Below are 11,527 nucleotides of genomic sequence, written 5' to 3'. Positions count from 1 at the left end.
GGGTGGAGAGGGAGCTTGTAGGAAGCGGCTTCAGCTGCCTCGAGGCTACCCCTGCCCCCAGCCCCCTTTTCCCCCGCCTCGCAATGCTCCACGCCGTGCAGGAGCAGCGTCTCTCCGCGGGGTTCAGAGAGCGGCACCACTGCCCGGAGAACCCGCAGGTGGATCTTTTGTTCCGAGCAGCTAATGTGTCCCCCGTGCCCACGGAGCGCCCTCCTGCCGGGCTTGCCGCCCCTCTCCTGCTCCCGGGCGCGCCGATTCTCCCAAGGGAAGCGACCCCGCAGCCCGCCCGGCCCCGGCCGCTCTCCGCCGCCCCGCCCCGCTCAGGGCCCGCCGGGCCCGGGCGTGGAGCGGCGCGGAGGGGCGGGGACGGAGCCGCTCCTCCCGCCGGGTGAGGGAGCTGCGGCCGCCGCCTCGGCGCGGCGGGAAGCGGCGGGAGCGGGGCGGCCCGGCCGCAGGTACCGAGCGGGAGCGGGGCGGGAGCGGAGCGCTGCCCGCCGCGCCTGGCGGGTGGGGTGCAGGGAGCGCAGCGCATCCCTCGCTGCCCGGCGCTGAACGGGACGGGACGCGCTTGGGGCAGCGCCCGCCTGGCCGCCTTCAAAACTTGCCGTGCTGGAGGCGGCCGGAGCGGGAGGGCCGGGCAAAGGGCTGCGGCAGCCGCCTGGCCTGATCGCCCGCACGGCGAGGGGAGCGAGAGCCGCCCAGGTCCGCTTCTCGCACTACCGGGAGGAGCGCCCCGCCTCTCCCCGCCCACCCCGGCGGGCGGGCGGGCGGCCCGGGCTGGCGGGGGCGGGCCGGGCTGGCTTGGCGGGAGCCCTCACTGAGGGGCGGGGGCTCGGCCCGGCGCGGTCCCGGTGCCGGGCAGCGGCGGGGCGGGGCGGGGGTGCCGCCCTGACGAGGTTTCCCTGCCCGAGCTCAGGAGTCGCGCCCCGCCCCGCCTCGCCTGGCTCCTCGATGGGCTTTTCCCAGGGAAAGACAAAGTTTCCCGCCCGGCCGTAGCGGGAAGCGCCGCTGTGTGACCGCCTCCCTGCGCAGCGAGCCGCAGCATGGTGCTGAGCGCGGAGCAGGTGAGCCTCATCGGGCAGGTGTTCGAGTCCTACGTGCTGGAGCACCACAGGGACGAAATCCTGGCCATCCTGAGGGAGGCGGACGACCAGGCGCACTACTCTGTCGTCGTCGACGCCTTGACGCTCTTTGAGACCAACATGGAGATCGGGGAGTACTTCAACGCCTTCCCCAGCGAGGTGCTCCCGATTTTCGACAGCGCGCTGCGCCGGGCTGCGCTGGCAGCGCTGCAGGACAGCGCGGAGCCCGCCCAGCTCAGCCTCAAGCACAACCTCCACGCCAGGGTCTCGGGTGAGTGGCGAGGCGGGGGCTGCAGCGAGCTGCACCTCCCAGCCAGCACTGCCAACTTTTCTTGGCTCCTCAGGGAAACTGCCAATATTTCCGTACTCCGTGACAAGCTATTCTTTCTTGGCTCTTCAGGGAAACTGCCAAAATTTCCGTACTCTGTTACAAGCTATTGGGGTGCCATGGAATGAGCAAGTCTAATTCTTGCCGTTCCAGTGTTTGAAGCAGAGGGAATCCTTAGTGTTTATTGAGCAGCAAGGGACACGTGCAAGCACGTGGGTGGGTGTAGACCAACTCCTAAAAGAAAAGCTGTGGCCATCCCCACTGGCCTGCGTGTCTCTCGCTGGGTCAGGGCTTACATTACACTAAAGCCTTTCCAGAGCAAAGACTCCTCCAAAGCGGCAGCTGCTCTTACATTATTTCTTTTAGACAGAAGGTATAGAGAGAAGAAAAAGAAAAAAATGAAAAAAAAAAGTCCTGGGAAAAAAGTTTTAGGGGAAGATAAATAGTTCCGATGTTTTACTGCAGGTTGACTTCCCTACCGTGCCAGTTGGCACTCAGTCCTTATTGGCTCCAGCCATCTTCCAGAAGAGGCAAAGTCTAAATTTTGAGTTGTCTTGTAACAATATCATCCGAAACTGTTGAATTTTATGCTTAACTGTTACAAAATTGCTTGTTGTAAAATTGGAAGGAACTGTTGGAATGCGTGATCAATAATGGAGGATTCAGTAATTTTTTCACTGCTGGCTCATGTATCATTATTCCTTATTATTGGGAAATTTTTAGTAGCTTTGAGGTTTGATAAATGTGGAGTGCAGGTTCTGGGACTGAAGTGTCTTTTTTGCCTGTTGTGGGAAACTGGGTGAGCAGTGGCACCATCCCTTCTGGTCATTTCTGATCATAACAATTTGGAGCAATACTCTGCAAAGCCAAGAGCTGGCAGCCTGTGTTTCCCCCCCCCTGCCCTGTTGTGGAGTGGCTTATGATCATTCAGTCTTTTGGCAGCTTGAATTTGGATAAATCACAGTTGTTAAATAGGCCTGTGTTTCATTCCAGTGAGTTTCCATAAAAATGTTGTAATGACATTGCATGCATCAGAAATCTCTGTAGCCTGTGGCATTCAGGTGCTGAGGAGCTAGTACACAGCTGCTGAGTATGTGAGGTAAAAGGATGGCCTCTTGTGCTGGACTGAAATTTGACCTCAGGCACCTTCCTGTACCTAGGAAAGCAGAAATGAGGTAAAATTTTCCTCCTAGTGTTCTGAGATGCATTTACATCATTCAAGGCTTCAGCATGAAAAAAGACTCCCAAGTATGATTATTTGGAAAGCTGCTAGGAAGTATTAGAAGGAATACAGCAAGGAGAGATGATCTCTGCATGAGTAGTGGTGTCTTTAAGACATTCCTTTTCCTCCTATCAGCCTCTTGCTGGAGCTGATCATTCCTCCCACAGTGATGTTTTGTCTAAATATTCCCTCATCAACCTCTGGCAAAATTAGCCTCCTTGATCAAATAGTTTTAGTAACTGATAAAAGCGAGCCTGACTGATCATTGGTAGAAGAATTCCTTCAGCAGACTCACAGATAATTCCATGCATAAACTGGAGAGAAGTTGGTGAAGAACAGGGGGAGTTATCCTTGAGAGGTCCAGCTGGATCAAAATAGCATCTGTCCACAGAATTTGGTTAATGTTCTGTACCACCAAAAGGCTCACTGCAGAACAAACAAAAAAAAAATAACCTAAATTTTCTATAGCCTTTTTTTCCACCCTAATTTTCCCATAATACTGTTACCTTTTAAGTGGGTGCTGAGTTCTGATTACCTTCAGGATTCTCATCTTGGAGCCACTTGCCATTCCCATGTCAGATAAGGAGGGAATGAGAAGGTGGTGCACTATTCTTGGTGGGAGCAGCAGGCAGCTACCACGAGTGTGGGTGATGGTATCTGTGTGTCAGGCTTGGAAGGCTTTTCCTCCTTAAGTGAGGAAAAGTGATTTTGCATACACCAGATATAAGAAACCATCTCAACACCTCCTACCAATATGGACAGGGCATCTAGGGGTTCAAAAAAGGATGGAAGGAGTGTGGATATGCAGTAATTAATAATGGATGATTACCCTGAGTTCACTGAAGAAAGTAAAAGTTCTTTATCTGAATTTCAGCATTGTAGGAATTTGATTGTATACCTTCTACCTTTTACAACAAATCCATTAAATGATTTTTCCTTATTTATCATTAGCCTGAGCACCACTGTGTTTGTTATTGAGGTTCAAGCTGCTTCTGATATTTTTAATAGCTTTTTTTTGTGACTAATACAGTAAAGTTGATTCAAAGAGGCACATGCTCAATTAAAGAATTTGTCAAGCACTCTAGTGTGATCAGAATGAAGGCTCTTTTTGTCACATTTAGACTCCTGTCTCTTCAAAATTCACAGAGATGATCATCATATATCCTGACAACAGTGCTGCAGCTCTCTCTAGTGTAAGATGTGATGCATTTTGCAAAGCTTTTTCAGGGGCAGCAATACCCAACTAAGAATAAAAAAGCCTAAACAGGTGGAGAAATAACGGATTTTTATTTTCTCCTGAACTGACTAGAAATGCAAATCTGTGGTAGAATGAAAATTTCAACAGGCTCGGTAGAACATTTAAATAGCTTTATTAGAGTCAAACAGAAAAAATTGTTTGCAGTTTTACAAAATACTTCCTCATGATTATTTAATTCTACTTTTTCTACTTTATTCTCTTACCTTTTAAAATTAGTTCAGTATTAAAATTCTATTTAATTGTAGTCTATTTATATTTAATTATAGTTAAAAGTATTTTCTTTGAACAAAAGCAGAAGGTCAAGTATTGCTTAAAAACATCGAACTGGAATGTTTCTGCATGTCTGAAATAAGGAATTTGGGGTTGAAAACACTGAAATAAATATGACCTTGGGTTTTTTTTCCCAGCCAAAGTCACTGAGAAGATTTGACCTAAATGCACAAATAGTTTCAGTCCTTTAGAAACATTATTTCCTCGCAGATTTATAGTTTTACATCTCTGTGGAAAAATATTCCAAAATATTTTGGAAGATAAAAGATAAGAAAGATAAGAAATTAAGCTTATAATTTTTTGTATCTTGTAGTTCATTATGAATTTCTAAGCAGGCAATATTTTGCTCAGGTGAGCATTTCAAGACATTTACTTTTATAAGGACTTTGTAGGTTGTTGAGATTCATCTTCCTGAGGGTTTCAGCCACTTTGGTGCCAAGTGATGGGTGAGCTCTGGAACCTGATCAGCACATGACTGAACTGGCTGCTGGGGTGGAATTAAGGGAGAGCGAGTGGAAAGTGTCCTGTCACTCTGCATTTGAATATACAAGTGACTTTGCTGTGGCTGTGTTCATAACCCCTTAACATTCTTTTTATTCTGTCTTCCTTGTGCTCGAGGTTTACTGATATGCAATGTGGATTTAAGGTCAAATGCTCTTCAACTGTGAGTTTGCCTAAACTTGAGAAGTCACACAATATTAGGAGCTACACCTGTTTAACTGTGGAATAACATTGGGCCACAATTAAGTAGCATAACGAAAAATGTGTCATTCAAATAAACCTGTTGTAGAATACATGGCATCTGCAAAAAGAACATCTAAATTAATACAGATATGAGAACATCCAGATCCGTGTCCATGAATGGAAGCTGTTCATGACTATTCACCCCTTGGCAAGAGTGGGAGAGTAAACTGGCAGCATTTTTAGCTAGTGCTCAGTGTCTGATGATTTTCACCATCTGAGGACAGTGAATCAGATTTATGGTACAACAGATGAATAGTTGAATCATGTTTATGAAACACTAATAACAATGGCTGCTGTTTATATGTCTGGCATGTTTTCTAGTATTTCTGTTTAACTGCATTGTAAGTCCTTGTTTGATAAGCATAGCCTTATGCTGCACATATTTCTGTCTAACAGGTTTGCCTGTTTGCCCAGAGCTGACTCGAGAGCACATTCCTAAATCCAAGGATGTGGGACACTTTTTGTCTGTTACTGGGACTGTCATACGTACCAGTTCGGTGAAGGTTTTGGAGTTTGAGCGGAGTTACATCTGCAACAAGTGCAAGCACGTGTTTGCTGTCAAGGCTGACTTTGAGCAGTACTACGCGTTCTGTCGTCCAGCAGCCTGTCTCAATGAAGAAGGCTGCAACTCAACCAAGTTCATGTGTCTCTCTGGAACAACCTCTTCTCCTACCTGCTGCAGGGACTATCAAGAAATCAAAATTCAGGAGCAGGTAAGGAAAAAAAAAAAACATAGACAAAAGGGGAAGGTATTAAAGTATAGATGTCTACTGTGGTTTAAAACAAATGACAGAGATGACTGAAAGAAGCCAGGTAACCCATTAGTCAGAGGTTTCCTGTCAAAGAGTTGACAATTAAGCCAACACGTAGACCATACTTCTGTTACTGGGTAATTCCATTCGCTATTGTACAAACACCAGCAGTCAGTGAATAGAGGAAATTTCCACAGATGAAATTCCATTCCACGTTGAATCCCTGCAACACCAAGTATGCATTTTTTCTTTAAGCACTTCCTGTGCATGATGCTGATGTTCAACACTGGTTCTGAGGACTAAAGCTAGCCCAGTCTTGGCCAGGGCCAGCTGTAGCTGTGCAGTGTGGTCAGTATGTGGTGTCTGCAAATGTTCTTCCCTTCAGCCAGTATTGAACTCAACAATTATTGCATATGTGATCCTTACAGAACCTGCATCCAGAATTTGCATTTGTTTTCTGATGGTAGCCCTGGGTGGAAGTACAGACAAGGTAGAGAAATGTCTGAAGTTAGAAATTAAGGTCTTAAAAGTTCAGAATACCAAAAAAAGTAAGGGAATAAACTTTCTAGGAAATAACCCCTATATTGCCTGAACATACAATGATTGTTTCTGACATATGGGAAATTTCTATAGCTTAGATTTTGTTATACTGTGTGACACACAGATCTCGCTGGTAGGAAGGATTTTCAGCAACATGGGCTTGTTAAAAACAGTAAAGCTAAACTAGGATTGAATTTCCCTTGTGTTTCCTACTGAGCTCTGCAAATAACTGTGCATGTGCCGTCAGTACTGACAGCGATGTGAACTGCCTGTGGCCATTTAGATAATACACAAGGGTGAATTAACCTTCCTAGGCACCAGAGAGTGAATACATTCAGAATTCTGGCATGTATAACCTGGGATGCAGAATGGAAAGGTACTTCTGGCTGTTCTTCTTGTGCAATGGATACTCTCAAAATTATTGCAAGCTCTAAGTGTAAATGGAAAGATTGCTGGTTGAAAATGGACTGTGACAAGATTGCACAGACTTTGCCCTGGAGAAAAGAAAAAGAATTACAGGAGTTACTGGCACATTTGTCAATATATCTTTGGGTTTTCCTGTTTTTGATTAAATCCTTGACACCTAAACTTAATCTCAAACTGTCAAGTCATGGTTAAATACCAGAAAAATACAGAGAATATTCACTCAGTATCTACTTCAGCAAAGCATTATCTAACCCATGCACATGCTTCAGTACCCAAAGTCAACTTTACATATTGAAGAAGTACCTAGTAATAACTCAAACGATAATAATAATAAAAAAAGATTGGTCTTTCAAATGACCTCTTTTAGTGAGCTTTCTTCAGCAAGATATTGAAATCACACAAGATCTCCCAGCACTGAGCACCTTCTGCTAATTTAATACTCAATCCATTTCCTTTAATATCAGCATTAAACTTTCATTGTTAAGTTCAGGGCAGCATTGGCACCCTTACTCTAAGTTTTGTGGTAAAAAGCAAGAACTAACCTCAGTTCCAGGAAAGTACCACAGGCCAGAGCAGCTGTAAATTAAAGGCTTTTGAAAGGTGCAGTTCATAAGAAGTGCTTTTCCTTCCCATCCCCTAGGTTCAGAGGCTGTCTGTTGGAAGCATCCCTCGTTGCATGGTGGTTGTTCTGGAAGATGACTTGGTGGACAGTTGCAAGTCTGGTGAGGATATAGCATAAATTATCTCTGTCTGTACCCACAAGCATTTTTAGTTTTCCATTTGAGATGATTATCTGTCAGGTGGCTGTCAGTGTCGGGTGCTCCTCGAGTGAGGTGTGTTCATCTGTCACAGTGCTGTTTCATGCTGAACGTTAGCGTGGCAGCTGATGACCATTCCAGAAAATGTCATGAAGCCCCCATGTCAGGTTACATCTTGACTGTTTGACAGATCAGTCTCAATAAGTAATGTGCTGTGACATACAGAAAGTACATTAAACCTTGTTGGTGTAGAACACCAAACCTCCCCAGGAGATTGGGTCACACAGTGTGACGTGTCCTTCCATAGGTTCGGAGAGCCAGGAAACCTGACCTCCTCTCTAATGAGTACTGCAGGTAGAAAAAGCTACTTGGCATTCAAAGAAAAAGCTTATTGGCAGGAGGATGAATGGAGAGTGGACTAAAAAAATCTCAGATCGGCACATTTGCACAAGAAATTAGTTTGTGTTTGTACTTTCTCAGAAGAATGCTCTACTCAGAATGTTAACAAGTGATTCTGGGGTTCATCACAAAGGTTACCAGAAGCCAGATAAGTTTTGGCTTATAAGTTTTGGCAAATAAGACTAATTTTTTTTTTTGTATAATCAACCTAATTGAAAAGCTTCTAAAGTTTACCAGGAATTCCTCTCTTCTAAAAGAGGAAAAAAGCAGAGGTGTATCTTTAAGAATTTACCTCCCTTACACAGAACTGGAAAGACATAACGACTACCTACCGCAGACTTAAGCGACCTATCTTTTCTTTGTTTTAGACTTCCAGTAAATGCAGGAGATTTTGCTTTTTGTTGTTAGATTTTTTAAATCCTTGTTAACTGTAACACAGAATCTAGATCATGTTGTGCATTACAGCTAGCTGAAGTGTCTACATGTCTCAAGTCAGATGTTATTTTACTAATTTTTGTTGTTACCTCTAGGAGATGACATCACAGTGTATGGAGTGGTAATGCAGAGGTGGAAACCTTTCCATGAGGGTGCACGCTGTGACTTGGAGCTTGTTTTAAAAGCCAACTATGTTAAAGTGAACAATGAGCAGCTAGCAGGGGTTGTAATTGATGAAGAAGTTCGCAAGGAATTTGAAGACTTCTGGGAAAGGCATAGGAATGATCCCTTAGCAGGTTAGTGGTTGAAAGCTTTTAAGTAGGACACTTGATTGGATAGAAATGAAATCAGGAGTGAAAATACAGTGACTGAACATGTTTTTCCCCCCATTATCCTATCTCACCACCCATTCATCAAGAATATATTTTTTGCCCTACAAGAATACAAAATTCTTACTTTAATATTACTGGGGTGGGGGTGGAAGGAAGTACCAAACCTACTTCATTGATCTTCATCCTCTGAGCTTTCTATTCAAGTCTTTTTTGGAACATTTATTAACAAGAAATTAAAAGGAATGTAAGTATAAGAGGAAAAAAAAGAAGTATGTTTTATAATCAAGAAAGAAGAAGCATACTTCTCAGAAGAAATAGTGTGGATCAGATCTGCCTTTAGTCAGCACAGCTGTTGCCTCTGGGGTGAGAGAGCTGACATACTGTCTCTCCATCCCAAATTAAGATCTGCATCTTTGCCATAGGGATTAGCATATCCCATCTTTAACATAACTCTGGGATGCCTAGGTCCTTGAGTTAGGTGCAGAGGAGCCTTCCAATTCACCATGGCTTCCAGAACAGTCAGTGTTCAGTATGCTGGGTCCTAAACTTACCATGGTCCACAGCCAGCCAACTTGGAATTACCACTAGTTCTGTCTGGAACTCTGTCCTTCTCCATAATCTGAATGTCCTCTCCTCAGCTCTGCAGAAGCTCAATGGACTCTTTAGGGTCTCCATCACTGAACTTTATTAGGCTGACAGTCTGTTTTGTAAAACCCTGCAAAGGTTTAGTCTTTCTTCTTTAAAGACAAACAGGAGGAAAAGCAGGTGGGAGCCTCCCTCAAATGAGTCTGCTCACAAGAAGAAAGTGTAGATCCTGTCAGTGTTAAAGATTTTTCAGAACTGCATTTCCTGGAAAGCAGTTTAATTGCTAGCTTCCTGATGTTTGGAATGATAACATTTCTTCCTTCTGCTATTTGGAACGAGAATATTTCTTATCACTCTCATTAGAACTGTTCAGAAAGTAACTCAGGATCTTTGAAGGTCCCTTTTAATCTGTCATTCTCAGGACAAATTTGGAAGCCTGCAGGGAGCAATGTGATTTTATCTATTATTACCCATTCTGAATAAATAAATTTGAAGTGGCTACAAGAAAGTTGAGGCGGAAATTAGAAGGACCATGGCTGCCCATGGTGTCTGTTTCAGTGTGTTTGTCTGAATTTGAGTTGAAATTGAGGGCAAAGATTAACTCTGACTAAGGAGTCTGAGGCCACAAAATGTGTGTGTACCTGAACTGTTTTTCAAGAGCTATGATAGCTACTACTGCATTTCATGTCAGTCACTGTATGATGCTAACTCCTTACTGTGAAGTTCAATCTTGAACGGTGCGTGGCTGAACGATGTTGTAAAAATTTCACTTTTGGATGAACAAAGATGTGTTAATTCCTTCAGAAGACCTCCAAATGGAACACATACTTTAAGTCATCCATTAGGTCCCTATATTTTGCCAGTATCATGTACTTGCATCTAAATTTAAAACATGAAGTTAAGCTCTCAAAATGGGTCACTCTCTTTTATTCCCTAGCAATGGAAGTAACACATGGCATATAACCTGAGACCCCTTATGTGCTGGTAGTGTCAGAATCTCAAAGAACAGAATTAATCCTGTTACATATCTTCCACACCATCAGCATTTTCAGAGCAGATATTGAAATATTCTGCTGCTGGAAAGAGACTATAGTAGGGAGGAGGAGAGGGACCTGTGACACAGAGGATCAAAGGAGAAGGAAGGTAACAACTATGTGTGCACAGCTTTAAGGCAAAATAAGTGTTAGAAGTTTTCTTAAATGTTCAACACACCAGTCTTCAAGGGGACATTTTGAAATCTGTAAACTTTTAGGTTTCATAGCTTCCACTTGTAAATGTGGAACAAAAGAATTTGCATGATGGCATTTCATTCCTTAAATTGCAATAGGATTTGCTTTGCTGCTTATGATTGTGACTTACTTAACTTCTGTATCATGAAGGAAGTTTGGATCAAACAACCGGTCTAGGTGCCATTAAAAGAAAAAAAAAATTAAATCTCCTTCCTATCCTACTCTTCTTGCCCAAATTTTTTGTCAGTGTACATGGGAGTCCATGGGAAACCAAGTTTTAACTCTGCTGAGTGCCATTTTTGCTCCTGTTTTAGGGAGGAATGAAATTTTGGCTAGCTTATGTCCTCAAGTTTTTGGATTGTACCTGGTGAAGCTGGCTGTAGCCATGGTGCTTGCAGGTGGTGTGCAGAGGACTGATGCTGCTGGAACTCGAACCAGAGGTTTGTATTGTTTCTGAAAGTATCAAATCCTTTGTAACAGTCATTCCCATCCCTGTCCTCACACACATCCTCCCCCACCCTTCCAAAATCAAACCAGTAAGAACTTGAAAGTATAATCATCCCATTTTCTTGAGTGAGAACAAGTCTTAATCAATTTTGACTATTCTTCGAAAATCTCAGACCAGTTAAAGTGGGTGTCTAGACTTCCTCTTTATACTTTAATTTTTCTTAAATAAAACCCAGTAGAAGCAGACTTTCAGGTTTCCATTAGGTAGAATATTAAAGGCAGCTGTTTTTTCTGAAACATCTCACTTTTTATTGTATAAGTGACATTTTGAATTTATTTCTAGTAGAATATTCCCAGCAGTATTTGGCATCAAAGGATGGATTCTTAATGTTTCCTTAATGCGGATCACTATAGTATGTTAAAAGGAAAAATTAAAGGATTAATTTTACTTTCTAATGCCAGACTTTTCCATCTGTGATTGTCACCACATCTCACTTAGTCTTGTAACTCCAAGTTACCTGCCTGCTGATTCGCCTTCTGTTGTTGTTAGATGGCAAATATGTCATGTGCCAGATGGTACACAGGTCATAATCTATGTAGGTCATAATAATTTTTTAAAAGTATGTCTCTGTATACAAATCAGGATTTTCATAATGCTCTAACAGCTAAATAAAATCATAGAATTCATATTTGAAGTTGGATTTTGTAGAAAACAGTGAA

The 11,527-nt window shown here is 43.5% G+C and overlaps 1 protein-coding gene across 3 annotated transcripts in view; it reads left to right on the top strand.

Annotated features, from left to right (window-relative positions):
* Nucleotides 1–365: 365 nt before the first annotated feature.
* The window catches only part of MCM9 (minichromosome maintenance 9 homologous recombination repair factor), a 48,948-nt gene continuing 37,786 nt past the window's right edge, over nt 366–11,527 (top strand). The window contains exons 1-6 of one of the 3 annotated variants that reach the window (XM_038132556.1): nt 366–455; nt 917–1,353; nt 5,301–5,617; nt 7,263–7,344; nt 8,310–8,510; nt 10,675–10,800. In XM_038132556.1, the coding sequence (XP_037988484.1) occupies nt 1,044–1,353; nt 5,301–5,617; nt 7,263–7,344; nt 8,310–8,510; nt 10,675–10,800 (1,036 nt within the window). In that variant the 5' untranslated portion in view covers nt 366–455; nt 917–1,043. Of the gene's footprint in view, nt 1,354–5,300; nt 5,618–7,262; nt 7,345–8,309; nt 8,511–10,674; nt 10,801–11,527 lie in introns of all 3 variants that reach the window. The other 2 variants (XM_038132557.1, XM_038132558.1) reach the window with 2 other exon arrangements.

Source organism: Motacilla alba, chromosome 3 (assembly GCF_015832195.1).
Source record: "Motacilla alba alba isolate MOTALB_02 chromosome 3, Motacilla_alba_V1.0_pri, whole genome shotgun sequence".
NCBI classification, from domain to species: Eukaryota; Metazoa; Chordata; class Aves; order Passeriformes; family Motacillidae; genus Motacilla; species Motacilla alba.
The sequence above is the reverse complement of the archived record's forward strand: the minus strand, read 5'-3'. Positions and strand labels throughout refer to the sequence as shown.